We start from the raw sequence: 21342 nt of genomic DNA on the forward strand, positions 1-21342 counted from the left end.
CCACTCAAGTGGAGAGAGCTGTGAAGAAGGCCTATGGTGTGCTCGCGTTCATTAACAGAGGGATTGAATTGAAGAGCCGTGAGGTGATGATGCGGCTGTACAAAACTTTGGTAAGGCCACATTTGGAGTACTGTGTACAGTTCTGGTCGCCTCATTTTAGGAAGGATGTGGAAGCTTTGGAAAAGGTGCAAAGGAGATTTACCAGGATGTTGCCTGGAATGGAGAGTAGGTCTTACGAGGAAAGGTTGAGGGTGCTAGGCCTTTTCTCATTAGAACGGAGAAGGATGAGGGGCGACTTGATAGAGGTTTATAAGATGATCCGGGGAATAGATAGAGTAGACAGTCAGAGACTTTTTCCCCGGGTGGAACAAACCATTACAAGGGGACATAAATTTAAGATGAATGGGGGAAGATATAGGGGGGATGTCAGAGGGAGGTTCTTTACCCAGAGAGTAGTTGGGGCATGGAATGCACTGCCCATGGAAGTAGTTGAGTCAGAAACATTAGGGACCTTCAAGCAGCTATTGGATAGGTACATGGATTACGGTGGAATGATAGTGTAGATTAATTTGTTCTTAAGGGCAGCACGGTAGCATTGTGGATAGCATAATTGCTTCGCAGCTCCAGGGTCCCAGGTTCGATTCCGGCTTGGGTCACTGTCTGTGCGGAGTCTGCACATCCTCCCAGTGTGTGCGGGGTTTCCTCCGGGTGCTCCGGTTTCCTCCCACAGTCCAAAGATGTGCAGGTTAGATGGATTGGCCATGCTAAATTGCCCTTAGTGTCCAAAATTGCCCTTGGTGTTGGGTGGGGTTACTGGGTTATGGGGACAGGGTGGAGGTGTGGGCTTGGGCAGGGTGCTCTTTCCAAGAGCCGGTGCAGACTCGATGGGCCGAATGGCCTCCTTCTGCACTGTAAATTCTATGATAATCTCTGATTAATCTAGGACAAAGGTTCGGCACAACATCGTGGGCTGTAGGGCCTGTTCTGTGCTGTATTTTTCTATGTTCTATGTTCTAATTCTGGAGCATACCTTGTAAACTTCATTAACACTACACCCTGTATGCTTCACCCGATGCCAGTGCTTTTGTAGTTACATTGTATATGTTGTGTTGCCCTATTATGTATTTTCTTTTATTCCCTTTTCTTCTCATGTACTTAATTATCTGTTGAGCTGCTCGCAGAAAAATACTTTTCACTGTACCTCGGTACACGTGACAATAAACAAATCCAATCCAATCCAAACACGAGATAAAGGTGTACTTCCTCCCCTTGGGTTTGTAAACCACCACGGGTCCATCATGCCCATTCTTTCCATGAACCCTCTGTAGCGCACAAAGACTCCGAGAGACGAATAGAGTGAAGTCGATGAGGCTTTATTAAGCGTGACTGTTTCCCCCGTAGTTCAGTAGTAGACTACCTGCGGGGGAGGGCTCCAGGTACTTATACTCTGCCTTCAGGGCAGAGCTAGAGGTCAACGTCCAACCAGGACCCGGGATCTGTCAGCCAATGACATCATGGCTTCACAGTCCCACATGACCCCTAATGCATACTACCACATTCACCCCTTGTTAAAAGGTTTGCCATCCGTAGCCTTCGCATTGACCTCGGGCTTGACCTGTCCATCCTCGGCTCTTAAAAAAGCGCGCAATTAAAGTCCCCTCCCAAATCAACTAGTGCGTAGCCAAATCCAGGATTGCTGCATGCAACCCCCTCATAAACCCTGCATTGTCCCAATTCGGTGTATACATTCACCAACACCACTGGCGTCCCCTCCAATATCCTGCTCACCATCACATATCCCCCACCCCCGGGTCCCTCACTTCTTTCGCACTCACAAACTCAGTCTTCTTGCTCATCAGAATGGCCATCCCCGTGACTTCGAATCAAACCCCGAGTGAAATACCTGACCCACCCATCCCTTTCTAAACCTAAGCTGGTCCTTCACACGGAGGTGTGTCTCCTGCAGAAAGACCACCCCGCCTTCAACTCCTGAGGGGTGCGAAGACCCGCAATCTTCTCACCGGCCGATTGACCCCCTCGTACGTTCCACGTTATAAGCCTTACCGGGGGCTTATGCCTCCATTCCCGACTACCCCCCGCCATTCTCCCCTTTCGGCTCTGCCCCCTCTAATTTCGTCCTGTACCGGGCCTATCCAAGGTGGCCCCCTTCTCCGTCCCTGACCATACTTCTTCTCCAACCCTACCATGTCACAACTCCCTCCTTTCCGTCCCTCCTCTCGGCCATCTCTCGCAGCCATCTCTTCACCTCACTTCCGTTCACCAGCATTACCTGCCAGCGTGACAACTCCTGCCCAAAGGAGACACGGACCTCCACCTCCACCATCCAAACAAAGACACGTCACAAATCACAGGTCGACACCTCTGTAAAAAAAAGAAAAAACATGGCCATATGCAGCAGGGGGTGGTCGGGAGGGGGGAGGGGGGGGGGGGGGGGGGCGGGGGGCACTGTCCCATTAGAAACTTTTTACCCCTACTACCATTGTGTATCCAAAAAGAAACAAAGAAAAGAAAAACCTTCCACCTGGGAGGAAAAGAAAACACCCCCACCCCACCCCTCACTCTACCTCTTTCTTCTGTACTCCAAAGTGCTGGCAGCTCCGTCTCCCAATAAAGTTCACTTCTCTCCAAGTTTATGCTCTTTAATAAAAGTCATTGGCCGCTTCTGGGGTCTCAAAGTAGTATTCCCGGCCTTCATAAGTCACCCAACATCACCCTCTCCACCTCTCGGATCTGCGACCCCTTCCATCAAGCCCTTCAGGAGTGCCACAGCCTCTTTGATGGCTTTCGGTCGGTCCTCCTGCATCTCTTTCCTTTGTTGACGGAACTCTTCCCTGATGAAAACCATCAACTGTTCCACCAGGGGCTTTCCGACCTGCACTGACCCTTCCCCCTTCGCCAGCTTTCCAATAACTGCTGTGCCACAGGTCTCTTCCAACTCCTTGGCCAGATCTTTCACCGTCTTCTGCCGGGTTTGGTAACCAGCATGCCACACCTGGGGAGGGGGAACTTCTCCTCCAACCTTCAGCTATGCTTTTCCATCAAAGTTTCTCCCGTTTTTGGGTAAAAAGAGCTCTTTTCTATGCCTTCAAGCAGGAGCTGCCCTGCGTATGGCCACTCACACCATGGCCGCTACCAGACGTCCAAAATGGAGGAGTTCTACTGCCTTCTGTTCAACGAGATAGTGCCAACACTCCTATGTAACCGGGTCAGCCCAGCAAGGGTGGCAGCCACCGTGGAGACTTTGGCAAGAGATCTGTCCTGCACTGCTGCAGGTCATGCATCCCATGGTGCAGGCACTTGTGGGGATCCACCAGTGCCAATGTCAGAGGATGGCAGGGCTTCTCAAACTCACTGTAGCTGCTCCTCTATCCCAAGGAGGAAGGCAGGGGTCCTTGGGCATCCATAGGTAGAAGCAGCTGGTGTACACCCCAGGATAATTCACCCAGGTGACTCTGGGGGTTTCCTGCCCATCCAATTTCCCTTTTCTCTGGCTGTGCACCAGCTGCTTCTACCTATGACTGCCTCAGCTCCAGCTGCACAGGCCAAGGACGACACTGCCACGCAGAAGGACCCTGAAAGCATGGCCCTCCAGATACCGGCTATGGGAGACAGCATGCTGCCTCCACCTCCGCTGTGGATACACCAAGAAGTAACAGCAGGGTTAGAAAGGTCGAGATGATCTGGGTGCACTGGATGAGCATGTGTGTTAAGCATGTGTGATAGCTCTCAGCTCTGTAAATAAACGCACCAATGCACGCTTTAAACGGCTCCTTGTTCTGGTGAGATGTCTTCCTGTTGTGCTGGTCACGGTATTCCTGTACCACAGAAAGTCCAGACCATCCTCGCTATACTTTCTGCAACATTGGTGGTATTCCCCCAACAGTGACTGAACACATCAGTCATGCCTGCTTCTCAGAGGGAATCAGGATGTCTCCCACAATGTTCATTGTTCCCGTCACTCATCCCTGTCATTGTTTTTTTAAAAAAATGTTTATTCAAATTTTTCAACAGATTTTCAACAAACCCCCCCCCCCCCCCCCCCCCCAACAAAAAGAAACAAGAACACAACAATCAAAAATTATACAAAAATTATACATTGGATTTCCCCCATATACAATAATCCCCCATATGACATTTAAAAGCACCAATAGGGAAACCTCCCCACCCACCCAAACGCCCCCCCAAAAGAACCCCCCCCTCCCCCGCCCCTGGGCTGCTGCTGCTGACCTCCTCCTAACGCTCCGCGAGATAGTCTAGGAACGGTTGCCACCGCCTGAGGAACCCCTGCACAGACCCTCGCAAGGCAAACTTTATCCTCTCCAGCTTGATGAACCTTGCCATGTCATTGATCCAAGCTTCCACACTAGGGGGCTTCGCATCTTTCCATAATAGCAAAATCCTCCGCCGGGCTACTAGGGACGCAAAGGCCAGAATACCGGCCTCTTTCGTCTCCTGCACTCCCGGCTCGTCCGTTACCCCAAATAATGCTAATCCCCAGCTCGGCTTGACCCGGGCGTGCACCACCTTGGACATAGTCCTCGCAAACCCCCTCCAAAACCGATCCAGTGCCGGGCACGACCAGAACATATGGACGTGATTAGCCGGGCTCCCCGAGCACCTCCCACATCTGTCCTCCATCCCAAAGAACCTACTCAACCTCGCCCCTGTCATATACGCTCTGTGAGTAACTTTGAACTGTATTAGGCTGAACCTGGCGCAAGAGGAGGAAGAATTAACCCTACTCAGGGCATCAGCCCACAGACCCTCATCTATCTCCTCCCCCAGCTCCTCCTCCCACTTGCCCTTTAACTCCTCCACCGAGGCCTCCTCCTCTTCCTTCAGCTCCTGGTAATTCGCCGAAACTTTGCCTTCTCCAACCCATACACCCGAAATCACCCTGTCCTGAATCCCCTGTGCCGTGAGCAGCGGGAATTCCCTCACCTGCCGCCTCACAAACGCCCTCACTTGCATGTACCTGAAAGCGTTTCCCGGGGGTAACTCAAACTTCTCCTCCAGCGCCCCTAGGCTCGCAAACGTCCCATCGATGAACAGGTCCCCCATTCTTCTAATCCCTGCCCGATGCCAGCTCCGAAACCCCCCATCCATCCTTCCCGGGACGAACTGATGATTCTCCCGAATCGGGGACCAAACCGAGGCTCCCACCTCGCCCCTGTGTCACCTCCACTGCCCCCAGATATTCAGCGTCACCGCCACCACCGGACTCGTGGTGTACCTTGTCGGCGAGAGCGGCACCGGTGCCGTCACCAGCGCCCTCAGGCTCGTGCCCACACAGGACACCATCTCTAGCCTCTTCCATGCCGCCCACTCTCCCTCCATTACCCACTTACGGATCATCGCCACATTGGCTGCCCAATAATAGCCGCACAAATTCAGCAGCGCCAGCCCCCCCCTGTCCCTGCCACGCTCCAGAAACACTCTCTTCACCCTCGGGGTCTTATTCGCCCACACAAATCCCATGATGCTCCTACTTACCCGTTTGAAAAAGGCCTTGGGGATCATAATGGGAAGGCACTGGAACACAAAGAGAAACCTCGGGAGGACCGTCATTTTGACCGACTGCACCCTACCCGCTAGAGAGAGTGGCAGCATATCCCATCTTTTAAAATCCTCCTCCATCTGCTCCACCAACCGCGTCAAATTGAGTTTGTGCAGGGCCCCCCAACTCCTAGCTACTTGGATCCCTAGGTACCGAAAGCTCCTTTCCGCCCTCTTCAGCGGTAGCTCGTCTATCCCCCTTCCCTGGTCCCCTGAATGCACCACAAAGAGCTCACTCTTCCCTACGTTGGGTTTATACCCCGAAAAGTCCCCCAACTCCCTTAGGATCCGCATGACCTCCGCCATCACCTCCACTGGATCTGCCACATACAGCAACAGGTCGTCAGCATACAACGACACCCGGTGTTCCTCTCCCCCTCGGACCAGTCCCCTCCATTTCCTGGACTCCCTCAGTGCCATGGTCAGAGGCTCAACTGCCAGTGCAAACAACAAGGGGGACAGGGGGCACCCCTGCCTCGTCCCCCGGTACAGCCGAAAGTACTCCAACTTTCGCCGATTCGTAGCCACACTCGCCACCGGGGCTCTATATAGCAGCCTGGCCCAGCTGATGAACCCCTCCCCGAACCCAAACCTCTGCAACACTTCCCATAGATACTCCCACTCCACCCGGTCAAAGGCCTTCTCCGCGTCCATAGCTGCCGCTACCTCCGCTTCCCCCTCCACCGAGGGCATCATAATCACATTGAGGAGCCTCCGCACATTTGTATTTAGCTGCCTACCCTTCACAAATCCCGGCTGGTCCTCATGGATCACCCCAGGGACACAGTCCTCAATTCTCGTAGCCAGCACCTTCGCCAGCAACTTAGCATCAACATTGAGGAGCGAGATCGGTCTATACGACCCACATTGCAGTGGGTCCTTGTCCCGCTTCAGGATCAAAGAAATCAGCGCCCTAGACATTGTCGGGGGCAAGGTCCCCCCCTCCCTCGCCTTATTGAAAGTCCTCATGAGCAACAGGCCCAGCAGGTCCACGTATTTCCTGTAGAATTCAACCGGGAACCCATCCGGCCCCAGGGCCTTCCCGCCTGCATGCTCCCCAATCCTTTAACCAGCTCCTCCAGCCCAATCGGCGGCCCCAAACCAGCCACCTCCTCCTCCTCCTCCACCCTCGGGAACCTCAGCTGATCTAAGAATCATCGCATCCCCTCCTCCCCGCTCAGGGCTCAGACCTGTACAGGTCCCCATAGAAGTCCCTAAATACCTCATTTATTCTCACCGCACTTTGCACCGTATTCCTCCCTCTATCCAGGGGCGGAATTTTCCGCAATTGGCGCGATGTCTGCCGACCGGCGCCAAAGACGGCGCGAATCAGTCTGGCATCGCGGCGCCCCAAAGGTGCGGAATCCTCCGCATCTTGAGCGGCCGAGCCCTAACCTTGAGGGGCTAGGCCCGCGCGGGACTGATTTCCGCCCCGCCAGCTGGCGGGAAAGGCCTTTGGTGCCCCGCCAGCTGGCGCGAAACTGACTTTGCCGGGCGGCGCATGCACGGGAGCGTCAGCGGCCACTCACGGCATCCACGCGCATGCGCAGTGGAGGTGGAGACCGTGGCGAAGGCGGAAGGAAAAGAATGCCCCCAGGGCACAGGCCCGCCCGCGGATCGGTGGGCCCCGATTGCGGGCCAGGCCACCGTGGGGGCACTCCCTGGGGTCAGATCGCCCCGCGCCCCCCTCCCAGGACCCCGGAGCCCGCCCGTGCTGCCTTGTCCCGCCGGTAAGAGAGGTGGTTTAATCCACGCCGACGGGACAGGCATTCCAGCAGCGGGACTTCGGCCCATCCGGGCCAGAGAATCGCTGGGGGGGGCCCGCCAACCGGCGCGGTTCCCGACCCCGCCGAATATCCGGTGCCAGAGAATTCGGCAACCGGCGGGGGCAGGATTCTCCCCAGCGATTGTCCGACCCGGCGGGGGATCGGAGAATCTCCCCCTTAACTCCACCTATCTCCCTCGCTGCCTCCCTATTACGAAGCTGATGTGCCAGCATCCGACTCGCCTTCTCCCCATACTCATACGTCGCCCCCTGCGCTTTCCTCCAATGTGCCTCTGCTTTCCCTGTGGTCAACAGGTCGAACTCCGTCTGGAGGTTCCGTCGCTCCCTGAGTAGCCCCTCCTCATACCTCCGATCCACCCTTGAAATCTCCCCCACCAACCTCTCCCTCTCCCTTCTCCCTATGGGCCCTAATGGAGATTAGCTCTCCCCTGACCACCGCCTTCAGCGCCTCCCAGACTACCCCCACCTGCACCCCCCCGTTGTCGTTGGCCTCCAAATATCTTTCACTGCACCCCCGCACCCGCCCGCACACCTCCTCATCCGCCAATAGTCCCACATCAAGGCGCCACAGTGGGCGCTGGTCCCTCTCCCCCCCCCCCCCCCCAACTCCAGCTCCACCCAATGCGGGGCGAGGTCCGAGATGGCTATGGCCGAATATTCCGTTCCCTCCACTTTCGGGATTAGCGCCCTACTCAAAATGAAAAAATCTATCCGGGAGTAGGCTCTATGGACGTGGGAAAAGAAGGAAAATTCCCTGGCCAGCGGCCTGACAAACCTCCATGGATCCACTCCCCCCATCTGGTCCATAAACCCCCTGAGCACCTTGGCCGCAGCCGGCCTCTTACCCGTCCTGGACCTAGACGGTCCAGTGCTGGGTCCAGCACCGTGTTGAAATCTCCCCCCATTATCAAGCTTCCTACCTCCAGATCCGGAATCCGACCCAGCATGCGTTTCATAAATCCGGCATCATCCTAGTTCGGGGCATATACGTTTACCAGTACCACCCGCACCACCTGCAACCTGCCGCTCACCATCACATATCGACCTCCATTATCCACTACAATATTCATTGCCTCAAACGACACCCACTTCCCCACCAGTATTGCAACCCCTCTGTTCTTCGCATCCAGCCCTGAATGAAAGACCTGCCCTACCCATCCCTTTCTCAGCCTAACCTGATCTGCCACCTTCAAATGTGTCTCCTGGAGCATAACCACATCTGCCTTCAGTCCCTTTAAGTGCGCGAACACCCGGGCCCTCCTGACTGTCCCGTTCAGGCCCCTCACATTCCAAGTTATCAGACGGATTGGGGGCTACTCTGCCGACTAGCCATCTCCTTTTCTAGGCCAGCCACGTGCCCATGCCTCCCGCACCCTCCAGTCCCCCAGGCGGCGGACCCCCGCCCCGACTACCTCTCCTACTTCCATCTCTCCTTTGGACAATGCAGCAGCAACCCTGTTCCCCCCTCCCCCCGCTAGATCCACATCTAGCCATTTTGCTCCCCCATGACACTCCCGTAAGTCAGCTGACTCCTGCCGACCCCGGACTCTCCTGCCATTCCATCGACCCCCCAGTGTGAGAATCCCCCCCCGCTCCACTCCAGCACTGCCCTTCCCCCCCCGGCCCCACCCCCATCCTTCCCTACCGCGGGAAAAAGCCCGCGCTTTCCTGAGCCGGCCCCGCCCCCTCTGGCGCAGCTCCTTTTTGCAGCCTTACCCCAACTCCCCATTCCCGCGCCTCCACTCCCCCTCTTCCTCCGTGGGGCCCTGCCCCTCCAACACTGACGCCCACACTCTCCCACAGCCCCCACATCAAATCCATTCACCCATCCCTACCCAGCACTCAAACCAAGAGAACATTCCCCAAACACAATAAACACAGTAAACATCCCCCAACGACCAACCCTCAATTTGAGTCCAACTTTTCAGTTTGTATAAAGTTCCATGCCTCATCGGGCGTTTCAAAATAGTGGTGCCGATCTTGGAACGTGACCCACAATCGCGCTGGCTGCAGCATCCCAAACTTCACCCCCTTCCGATGGAGAACCGCCTTAGCCCAATTAATACCTTAGCCACCTCTGCACTCCAGTCCTGGTAAATTCGGATCTCCGTGTTCTCCCACCTGCTGCTCCGCTCCTTTTTGGCCCACCTCAGGACACACTCTTTGTCCATAAAGCGGTGGAACCTCACTACAGCCCTTGGCGGCTCGTTGGCTTTGGGTCTCCTTGCCAGGACCCGATGAGCCCCATCTAGCTCCAGGGGCCTCGGGAAAGCTCCCGCGCCCATCAGCTAATTGAGCATCGTGCTCACGTATGCCCCGGCATCGGGCCCCTCCACTCCTTTAGGGAGACCCAGAATCCGAAGATTCTTCCTCCTCGACCTAGTCTCCAGGTCCTCGAATTTTTCCACCCACCTCTTGCGCAGCGCCTTGTGCGCCTCCACCTTCACCGCCAGGCCCAAGATCTCATCCTCGTTCTCCGAGGCTTTTTGCCGCACCTCTTGGATCGCCGCCCCTTGGGCCTTCTGGGTCTCCACAAGCTTCTCAATCGCCGACTTCATTGGCGCCAGCATTTCTGTCCTCAGCTCCTCAAAGCAGCGTTTAAGAAACTCCTGCTGCTCCTGCGACCACTGCGCCCATGCTGCTTGGTCTCCACCCGCCGCCATCTGTCTTTTCCTCCCTCGCACTTTTTGCTGCCCCAGGATCACTTTTTTAACCGCTCCACTCCTGGTGCAATCCAAAAAATGTCGGGGGGACCTTGCTGTCACCTTCCCACACTGGAAGCCGTCGAACAATTGCCGTTGGGGCCCCTCTGGAGAGCCCAAAAGTCCGTTCCAGGCAGGAGCTGCTGAACGTGCGACCTACCTTGGCATAGCCGCAACCGGAAGTCCATCCCTGTCATTGTTGATGTGCACAGTGCCCTGCACTCACCCAATATTCCATTTGTCTCAGTCTCTGCTGACATTGAACCTCAAAGACACAGATCACCAGGGACAATCTTAGATTCGGAGAGGTCTCTATTGTCCAGATCTGAAAGGCAGTGGCCCAGCAGCAGTAAGTAGCCTCAGGAACATTTATTTTGAACACTTGGCTGTCTTCCCTTTAGGTACCGAGTCTTCCCCACTTCTAGACTAGAGTCTCCCCCCCTTTGAGCACCGAGCCCTTTGCCCCAGTGCCTTTTTGTCCTTGTATCCTTGCTCCTCACCCAGTGCCTTCACCTCTCAACCCTGGGGCCTTTGTCACTGTACCCCTCAGGCCTTCCCTGGTACCAGTGACTCCTTCTCCAGTACTCTTGAGGCCTTTCCCAGTATCCCCAAGGTTGTCCCCAGTGTCTGGTCTCTCTGAAATCGCAGTTGCAACACTTTGCAAGCTGTGTGCTCATCTCTGAACTCCCCTAGGGGGTCAACTCGCCAGATGCACTCCTTCAGAAAGCAGTTGTGACTTTTGCTGCTGTGATATCACGTAGCTGTGGGTGGATGTTTGGACAGGGTGGGGACATGATTCCGATGAGGAGGCCTGATAATGAGATGCAAATGTGTTGAAATTAGGTTCCTGATGTTGCATGGCAGTAAATGCATCCCACCACTGACAGGGGAGGGGACAATTATAGCAACTTTTCCCAATGCCGTAAAACACAATTTGGGATCCTCAGGAGATTTTCTGCTCCCGTCTCCAAACCCATCCAGAAGAAATGGGAGTGGAAATCCCAGCCAGTGTATAAATGCAAGCAGTTTATGTGGCTGTCCAATTTTACCTTCCTCCCACTAAGTTGTTTTTTAATCCACTCTTGCAAGTCTGTAGTCTGTCTTAGGCTCTCACAAGTACATCGCTGCTCCACTTCTTCCTTGTCCTTTCTTGTGGCGTTAGTTCTGGGATCTGGGCATTGCTGACAAAGCCCATTTACTGCTATTCTCTAATAGCCCTCAAGGTGATGATGTTTGGCCACCATCCTGCCGTTATTTGCAGATACTGGTGGGCAGAGTTTTCCAATTGTTTATTCAATGTTTCTGTTCTGGTGGGAAAGGTGGAAGGGGGGTGTAGTAAACTTCATGGGTTTCTAGGTTTCTAGGATGCTTTGGGAAAGACCTTCGCAAGTAACATCTGGGTAGCTTGTATATATTACACACTGCTGCCACTGTATGTTAGTTTAATGTGGTACATGGCGTGTTAATCAAGAGAATTGTTTTGTGCTTGATGACATGGAGCTTCTTGAATGTTGCTAGACCTGCACTAATTCAAAAGGTGAATGCTTCCCGGTTAATTCCTCGGGGAGGGGAGTTAATCTGGGGTCTGGCTGATGTTCTGGTTGGTTCCAACTTTAGGTTTCTGGGGATTTTGGTGGCCCGGGTTTGGTGCCAGCCCCATAAGCTGAACTTTATCAGCTTGGTGGGTAGGGTCAGGACCGATTTGCAAAGGTAGGACAATCTTCCTCTGTCCTTGGCAGGCAGGGTTCAGTCAGTCAAAATGAACATTCTGCTGAGATTTTTGTTTCTGTTCCAGTGTTTGCCGGTTTTTCTTTCTAAATCCGTTTTGGGGCAGTCGAAAAATTGATCACATCCTTTATATGGGCAGACGGGCAGGGCTGCGAGGATTTGGAAGACAGTCCTTGAGAGGGACAGAAAGTCGGGAGGGGCTTGGCGCTGCCGAATTTCATATATAATTACTGGGCGGCGAACACAGAGAAGGTGTTGGGTTGGTGTAGTGATCCAGGAGCTACGTGTGTGCTGGTTAGTTGGCTCAGTTGGTTGGACAGCTGGTTTGTGATGCAGAGCGAGGCCAGCAGTGTGGGAGGAAGGGAGCACTGCTGGTATTTATGGATGGATTATCTTGGTAGAAAGTTAGAGGAATGGCAGGGAAGGGAGTGCAATGTTCCTCCTGCAGGATGTTTGAGGTGAGGGATGCAGTTAGTGTCCCTGCTGATTTTACCTGCAGGAAGTGCTGCCATCTCCAGCTCCTCCAAGACCGAGTTAGGGAACTGGAGCTGGAGTTGGAAGAACTTCGGATCATTCGGGAGGCAGAAGGGGTCATAGATAGCAGCTTCAGGGAATTAGTTACACCAAAGATTGGAGATAGGTGGGTAACTGTAAGAGGGACTGGGAAAAAGCAGTCAGTGCAGGGATCCCCTGCGGTCGTTCCCCTGAGAAACAAGTATACCGCTTTGGATACTTGTGGGGGGGGGGACTTACCAGGGGTAAGCCATGGGGTACGGGCCTCTGGCACGGAGTCTGTCCCTGTTGCTCAGAAGGGAAGGGGGGAGAGAAGCAGAGCATTAGTAATTGGGGACTCTATAGTCAGGGGCACAGATAGGAGATTTTGTGGGAGAGTGAAAGACTCACGTTTGGTATGTTGCCTCCCAGGTGCAAGGGTACGTGATGTCTCGGATCGTGTTTTCCGGGTCCTTAGGGGGGAGGGGGAGCAGCCCCAAGTCGTGGTCCACATTGGCACTAACGACATAGGTAGGAAAGGGGACAAGGATGTCAGGCAGGCTTTCAGGGAGCTAGGATGGAAGCTCAGAACTAGAACAAACAGAGTTGTTATCTCTGGGTTGTTGCCCGTGCCACGTGATAGTGAGATGAGGAATAGGGAGAGAGAGCATTTAAACACGTGGCTACAGGGATGGTGCAGGCGGGAGGGATTCAGATTTTTGGATAACTGGGGCTCTTTCTGGGGAAGGTGGGACCTCTACAGACAGGATGGTCTACATCTGAACCTGAGGGGCACAAATATCCTGGGGGGGAGATTTGTTAGTGCTCTTTGGGGGGGTTTAAACTAATGCAGCAGGGGCATGGGAACTTGGATTGTAGTTTTAGGGTAAGTGAGAATGAGAGTATAGAGGTCAGGAGCACAGATTTGACGTCGCAGGAGGGGGCCAGTGTTCAGGTAGGTGGTTTGAAGTGTGTCTACTTCAATGCCAGGAGTATACGAAACAAGGTAGGGGAACTGGCAGCATGGGTTGGTACCTGGGACTTCGATGTTGTGGCCATTTCGGAGACATGGATAGAGCAGGGACAGGAATGGATGTTGCAGGTTCCGGGGTTTAGGTGTTTTAGTAAGCTCAGAGAAGGAGGCAAAAGAGGGGGAGGTGTGGCGCTGCTAGTCAAGAGCAGTATTACGGTGGCGGAGAGGATGCTAGATGGGGACTCTTCTTCCGAGGTAGTATGGGCTGAAGTTAGAAACAGGAAAGGAGAGGTCACCCTGTTGGGAGTTTTTTATAGGCCTCCTAATAGTTCTAGGGATGTAGAGGAAAGGATGGCGAAGGTGATTCTGGATATGAGCGAAAGTAACAGGGTAGTTATTATGGGAGACTTTAACTTTCCAAATATTGACTGGAAAAGATATAGTTTGAGTACAATAGATGGGTCGTTTTTTGTACAGTGTGTGCAGGAGGGTTTCCTGAAACAATATGTTGACAGGCCAACAAGAGGCGAGGCCACGTTGGATTTGGTTTTGGGTAATGAACCAGGCCAGGTGTTGGATTTAGAGGTAGGAGAGCACTTTGGGGACAGTGACCACAATTCGGTGATGTTTACGTTAATGATGGAAAGGGATAAGTATACACCGCAGGGCAAGAGTTATAGCTGGGGGAAGGGCAATTATGATGCCATTAGACGTGACTTGGGGGGGATAAGGTGGAGAAGTAGGCAGCAAGTGTTGGGCACACTAGATAAGTGGGGCTTGTTCAAGGATCAGCTACTGCGTGTTCTTGATAAGTATGTACCGGTCAGACAGGGACGAAGGCGTCAAGCGAGGGAACCGTGGTTTACCAAGGAAGTGGAATCTCTTGTTAAGAGGAAGAAGGAGGCCTATGTGAAGATGAAGTGTGAAGTTTCGGTTGGGGCGATGGATAGTTACAAGGTAGCGAGGAAGGATCTAAAGAGAGAGCTAAGACGAGCAAGGAGGGGACATGAGAAGTATTTGGCAGGAAGGATCAAGGAAAACCCAAAAGCTTTCTATAGGTATGTCAGGAATAAGCGAATGACTAGGGAAAGAGTAGGACCAGTCAAGGACAGGGATGGGAAATTGTGTGTGGAGTCTGAAGAGATAGGCGAGATACTAAATGAATATTTTTCGTCAGTATTCACTCAGGAAAAAGATAATGTTGTGGAGGAGAATGCTGAGCCCCAGGCTAATAGAATAGATGGCATTGAGGTACGTAGGGAAGAGGTGTTGGCAATTCTGGACAGGCTGAAAATAGATAAGTCCCCGGGACCTGATGGGATTTATCCTAGGATTCTCTGGGAGGCCAGGGAAGAGATTGCTGGACCTTTGGCTTTGATTTTTATGTCATCATTGGCTACAGGAATAGTGCCAGAGGACTGGAGGACAGCAAATGTGGTCCCTTTGTTCAAAAAGGGGAGCAGAGACAACCCCGGCAACTATAGACCGGTGAGCCTCACGTCTGTAGTGGGTAAAGTCTTGGAGGGGATTATAAGAGACAAGATTTATAATCATCTAGATAGGAATAATATGATCAGGGATAGTCAGCATGGCTTTGTGAAGGGTAGGTCATGCCTCACAAACCTTATTGAGTTCTTTGAGAAGGTGACTGAACAGGTAGACGAGGGTAGAGCAGTTGATGTGGTGAATATGGATTTCACCAAAGCATTTGATAAGGTTCCCCACGGTAGGCTATTGCAACAAATACGGAGGCTGGGGATTGAGGGTGATTTAGAGATGTGGATCAGAAATTGGCTAGCTGAAAGAAGACAGAGGGTGGTGGTTGATGGGAAATGTTCAGAATGGAGTACAGTCACAAGTGGAGTACCACAAGGATCTGTTCTGGGGCCGTTGCTGTTTGTCATTTTTATCAATGACCTAGAGGAAGGCGCAGAAGGGTGGTTGAGTAAATTTGCAGACGATACTAAAGTCGGTGGTGTTGTCGATAGTGTGGAAGGATGTAGCAGGTTACAGAGGGATATAGATAAGCTGCAGAGCTGGGCTGAGAGGTGGCAAATGGAGTTTAATGTAGAGAAGTGTGAGGTGATTCACTTTGGAAGGAATAACAGGAATGCGGAATATTTGGCTCATGGTAAAGTTCTTGAAAGTGTGGATGAGCAGAGGGATCTAGGTGTCCATGTACATAGATCCCTGAAAGTTGCCACCCAGGTTGATAGGGTTGTGAAGAAGGCCTATGGAGTGTTGGCCTTTATTGGTAGAGGGATTGAGTTCCGGAGTCGGGAGGTCATGTTGCAGCTGTACAGAACTCTGGTACGGCCGCATTTGGAGTATTGCGTACAGTTCTGGTCACCGCATTATAGGAAGGACGTGGAGGCTTTGGAGCGGGTGCAGAGGAGATTTACCAGGATGTTGCCTGGTATGGAGGGAAAATCTTATGAGGAAAGGCTGATGGACTTGAGGTTGTTTTCGTTGGAGAGAAGAAGGTTAAGAGGAGACTTAATAGAGGCATACAAAATGATCAGGGGGTTGGATAGGGTGGACAGTGAGAGCCTTCTCCCGCGGATGGATATGGCTGGCACGAGGGGACATAACTTTAAACTGAGGGGTAATAGATATAGGACAGAGGTCAGAGGTAGGTTCTTTACGCAAAGAGTAGTGAGGCCGTGGAATGCCCTACCTGCTACAGTGGTGAACTCGCCAACATTGAGGGCATTTAAAAGTTTATTAGATAAACATATGGATGATAATGGCATAGTGTAGGTTAGATGGCTTTTGTTTCGGGTTAACATTGTGGGCCGAAGGGCCTGTACTGCGCTGTATTGTTCTATGTTCAATGTTCTATTTCAGTATCGGTGGAGGGGGTTAAAGCCAAGGAGCAGCTGGGGCCGGTGTTGAATTATGAGATGTGGAGTGAGGCCCTACGGAGGATAAACTCCACGTCATTGTGTGCGAGGCTTGGCTTAACATAACGTAAAAGTGGTGTATAGGGCTCACCTGACTAGGTCAGGATAAGTCAGTTCTTTACAGGGTGGAGGACAAGTGCAAGCGCTGTGTGGGGGGAGTTCCCGGCGAATCATGCGCATATATTCTGGCCGCGACCCAATCTTGAGGGTTTAGTATCATGCCGGCGATTCTGAAAACTGAGCTGAGGCCCCGAGACCCTTGATGGCCATATTTGGGTCATCGGACTCGCCAGGACTGCAGACAGGCTTGGGGGGCGATGTCCTTGCCTTCGCCTCGCTGATCGCCCAGAGGCGAGCGTTGATGGGATGAGGTCAGCTTCTCTGCCCTGTGCCTCAGTGTGGCTGAGAGATCAGATGGCATTCCCATACCTCGAGATATCAAGTACACGGAGAGTGGTTTTACCAAAGATGGCAGCCGTTTAACTTAGTATTTCAAAAAGCTGGTCATCGGTGGTTGCTAAAGGGGTTAGGTGTTTTTGGAGGGGTGGGGCTAGGGTTTATGGGTGGGATTGGGGGGGTTCTTATTCTGATTGGTTGTGTTGTGCTGTCTTTGTATTCTGTATAAAATGAAAATGATTAAGATATTTAAAAAAAGACCCGGGGCGGGATTCTCCGACCCCCCGCCGGGTCGGAGAATCACCGGGGGGGGGGGCTGAATCCCGCCCCTGCCGGCTGCCAAATTCTCCGACACCGAAAATTCGGCGGGGGCAGGAATCGCGCCGCGCCGGTCGGCGGGCCCTCCCCGGCGATTCTCCGGCCCGCGATGGGCTGAAGTCCCGCTGCTGTAATGCCGGTCCCGCCGGCGTGAATCAAACCACCTCCCTTACCGGCGGGACCAGGCGGGCTCCAGGGTCCTCGGGGGGGGGGTCACGGGGTGATCTGGCCCTGGGGGGTGCCCCCACGGTGGCCTGGCCTGCGAACGGGGCCCACCGATCCACGGGCACACTCTTTTCCTTTCGCCTCGGCCATAGCCTCCGCGATGGCCGAGGCGGAAGTGATCCCCCCTGCGCTTGCACGGGGATGACATCAGCAGCCGCTGACGCTCCCGCCGGCCGGCGAAGTCCCTTCGGCCCCGGCTGGCCTGGCACCAAAGGCCTTTCCCGCCGGCTGGCGGCGTGCCAACCACTCCGGAGCGGGCCTAGCCCCTCAAGGTGAGGGCTTGGCCCCTAAAGGTGCGGAGAAATCCACATCTTTGGGGCGGCCCGACGCCGGAGTGGTTCACGCCACTCCATCCCGCCGGGACCCCCCGCCCTGCCGGGTAGGGGAGAATCCCGGCCCTGCTTTCAAGTCGAGAGTATTCCATCACATTTCTGACATGAGGCATATCGATAGTGAAAAACCAGTGGCAATCAGAAGGTGAATTGTTCAACACAGAATTCCTAACTGCTGACCTACTCTTCAGTATTTATGTGGAATGTGAAATTTTATTGCAAGGGGGATGGAGAATCAAAGTACAGAAGTCTTGCTACAAATGTACAAGACGTTGGCGGCATTGTACATCAAATACTGCATTGAGTTTTGATCTCCTTATTTAACAGGAGGTATATATTGTATTGGAAACCGTTTACAGAAGGTTCACTAGGTCGATTTCTGGGTTGAAGGGACTGTCTTACGAGAAAAGGTGGTGCAGGTTTGAGACTATACTGATTGGAGTTTAGATGAATGAAAGATGATCTGATTGAAACACAAGATTGTGAGGTGTCTTGATAGGATACTAAGATATCTCCCATTATGGAAGAATCCAGGACACGAGGGCAGAGTTTCAAAATAAGACTCATTTAAAATAAGTATACTCTTTCAGTGTTAATTTTTATAATTTTCTAATCCAGACAGCTAAATGCTTTGACTCCTTATCCACAGCAGAAAGCACTTAACTGCCTTTGGTGTGGTGAGGGGTCATCAATCATTGTTAGAGTATTTATAAACATTGTGGTAAGCATCAAAGCAGGTTAATGGAGATGCATTCAAACCGTGAAGGGAAGGATGGGGCATGAAGGGGCAGCACGGTAGCATTGTGGATAGCACAATTGCTTCACAGCTCCACAGTCCCAGGTTCGATTCCGGCTTGGGTCACTGTCTGTGCGGAGTCTGCACATCCTCCCCGTGTGTGCGTGGGTTTCCTCCGGGTGCTCCGGTTTCCTCCCACAGTCCAAAGATGTGCAGGTTAGGTGGACTGGCCATGATAAATTGCCCTTAGTGTCCAAAATTGCCCTTGGTGTTGGGTGGGGTTACTGGGTTATGGGGATAGGGTGGAGGTGTGGACCTTGGGTGGGGTGCTCTTTCCAAGGGCCGGTGCAGACTCGATGGGCCGAATGGCCTCCTTCTGCACTGTAAATTCTATGATACTATGATCAATAAACAATCCATCAAGCAGCGGTCGCTGGAGTTATAAAACTGTCAATCATTGGCTAATGCAATGTACTGTTGTGTGAAATTGAATGGAATACTTGCATTAGAAAAACTGTCAACAGATTTCAAGTCCTTTGAAGTGTACTGGGCTTTGGAGGAAGCCTCTGACACGTCTAACAGCTGCAGCTTTAAACACTTTTGTCTGAGGCAGCAGCTGTTAGGAAAGGATGCAGTGATTTTTCAACCTGGACTGCTCTTCAGCTTTCAGATTGGGGTCTTTAATGGGACGTTTCTGTTGGGGGTCTTTGATGAGAGGCTGGGGGGGATCTGATGGAGGGGACGCTGGGGCGATCAGGCGGGGGGGCATTCCGATGGACTCTGGGGGGCACCACCAATTTGCACTGAACCTCGACCCACCATCAGAGCCATGCTTGAAAATACCTACACTAATTCATGCCAGCATGAATCCTGGCTGAGAGGCCTGGAGAATCAGGGGGGCCTGGAGAATCCAGGGAACCTGGAGAATCAGGGGGGGCATGGAGAATCAGGAGGGCATGGAGAATCAGGGGGGGCATGGAGAATCAGGGGACCGTGGAGAATCGGGGGGCCTCGAGAATGGGGCAGGATTCTCCCATCCCGTGGCAGAGTGTCCACGCCGTCATAAACGCCGTCGCGTTTTCCGACGGCGCGCACAGGTCCCTGCCAGGAGTACTTCTGGCCCCTACAGGGGGCCAGCACGGCGCTGGAGCAGTTCATGTCGCTCCAGCTGCTGATCCCGGCGCAAACTGTGCACCGCGGGATCCGCACATGCGCAGTTGCGCCGGCGCCAACGTGCACGTGTGCAGTGGCACAGGTGCAAAGCGCGCATGCGCGGTGGCCTCCTTCAACGCTCCGGCCCCGACGCACCATGGCGCAGGAGTACAGGGGCCAGCGCGTAGGAAAAGAGGCCGGGGGACAGAGAGGCCGGCCCGCCGATTGGTGGGCCCCAATCGCGGGCCAGGCCGCATCGGAGGCCCCTCCCCCACCCCCACAGGCCGCCACCCGACCCTTGCACGCAGAGTTCCTGCCGGCTAGAGCAGGTGTGGACGGCGCCGGCGGAACTCAGCGTTTTAACTGCAGCCGCTCAACCCATCCCGGGCCGCTCGGCCCATCCCGGGCCGCGAATCGGAGGACCGGCCGCGTAGAGCGGCCTGCGACGCGCCAAACATTCTCTGCGGAGAATCGCGTGCCAGCATCGGGGCGGCGTGGCCCGTTTGCGGGGACAATTATGGCAACTTTTCCCAGGAACTCTCTGCTCCTTTTGTGATTAAATACAGAGAAAACAAAAACCCAATGCTGCCAAAGATAGTTTTCCATAATTCTCATAATTAAAACCAAAACAGAAACAAGTTTCTTACGATTATGAGCCATCTTCTTTAAATGTTGCTGCAAAGCGTCACTGAGGTCCTCAGGCAGAAAGCTTCTCTCAAGACTTGGAAGTAAAATTCTGTATATATATATTTTTTAAAGGTGTTAATTTCACAATCTGTTTCTAGCTTCATACTATTTTATGTATAGTCATTACAAATATTCTAATTGATCTTTACTTTTTGTTTTCTGGTCCTGAGGAAAATTCCTGTCCAAAGTCAATGGATCTTTTGTTAGTCCCTCAAATTTTCCATCCCATCCATGATAATTGCTGCAGGCAATTCGGCCTGGAATTGAATCAGAAACTCTCTTGGGCAGCATAGTTAATTATCACACGATGTGGCACATTTATTTGCAAAATCAATCTTGGAGCACAACATGTTTTTATTGTGAAAGGTGATGCTTGTTCTAACTCTGCTATAATTGAACTGTTTGTGATTTATTTTCAAACTATCCCAGCAACTTCTACAAATCAAAACTGACTTTGTGCTGAAGGTTCTGCGAAGTCACACAGCTACTTAGTCTTTCACATAAATCCTGTTTTTGATGGGATTTGAACTTATCCATAAACACTTAATCAGAGAAGTACTGAGCATCTTTTATCTCATGAAAAACTTAAATGAAGTTAATTTAGAAAGTGAGGTCTACTACATTATACTGGATTGTTACAGAACAACATTAATAGTGTCTTGAACAAGGCGACTGAACTGACCTTCATACCATTCAGGTCAGGCCAAAATCAATAAAGGCAGGTTTTCTGGTTATTAATGTTCGTGAGTGGTTAGCACTGCTGCCTCACGGCGCTGAGGGCCCGGGTTCGATCCCAGACCCGAGTCACTGTCCGTGTGGAGTTTGTACATTCTCCCCGTGTCTGCGTGGGTCTGACCCTCACAACCCAAAGATGTGCAGGGTAGGTGGATTGGCCGCGCTAAATTGCCCCTTAATTGGAAAAAAAGAATTGGGTACTCTAAATTTATTTGAAGAAAGTTGATGTTTGTGAGGCTGTGTGCAAACTGGCTGCTGCACTTCCTACATTACAACAGTTACTGCACTTGTGGAAGTGGTTTTAAAACATTCTGAGGTTGTGAAAGGTACCACATAAATGAGAGTCTTTTATCCTTTAAATTAAGTGGCGTGGAATTGAAGGAGAGAAAAGTGTATAGAGAAGAATAAAACTAAAACATTTGCACAGTCAGTCTGGTTTAATAGTAAGGTGAGTGTGACTGCCCTTTCCATTGTTTTAATGTGTCAGTGTAGCCTTTGGTCACCGAGGGAGTGAGGACCAGGATGTCAGACCTGGCACCAACCTCAGGGTCTACAGAGCAGCAGTAATCCCCACCCTGGAGTTTGCACATTCTCCCCTGT

At 52.5% G+C, this 21342-nt stretch overlaps 1 protein-coding gene across 4 annotated transcripts in view; it reads right to left on the minus strand.

Annotated features, from left to right (window-relative positions):
• sacs2 (sacsin molecular chaperone 2) overlaps window positions 1–21342 on the minus strand; it is a 126715-nt gene that overhangs the window by 15187 nt on the left and 90186 nt on the right. For 2 of the 4 annotated variants that reach the window (XM_072492501.1, XM_072492502.1), the window contains exon 7: window positions 19968–20056. The exons of the other annotated variants lie outside the window; for them this stretch is intronic. In XM_072492501.1, coding sequence (XP_072348602.1) covers window positions 19968–20056 — 89 coding nt within the window. The remainder of the gene's footprint in view (window positions 1–19967; window positions 20057–21342) is intronic. 4 annotated transcript variants of the gene reach the window in all.

Source organism: Scyliorhinus torazame, chromosome 29, assembly GCF_047496885.1.
Source record: "Scyliorhinus torazame isolate Kashiwa2021f chromosome 29, sScyTor2.1, whole genome shotgun sequence".
Classification (NCBI taxonomy): domain Eukaryota; kingdom Metazoa; phylum Chordata; class Chondrichthyes; order Carcharhiniformes; family Scyliorhinidae; genus Scyliorhinus; species Scyliorhinus torazame.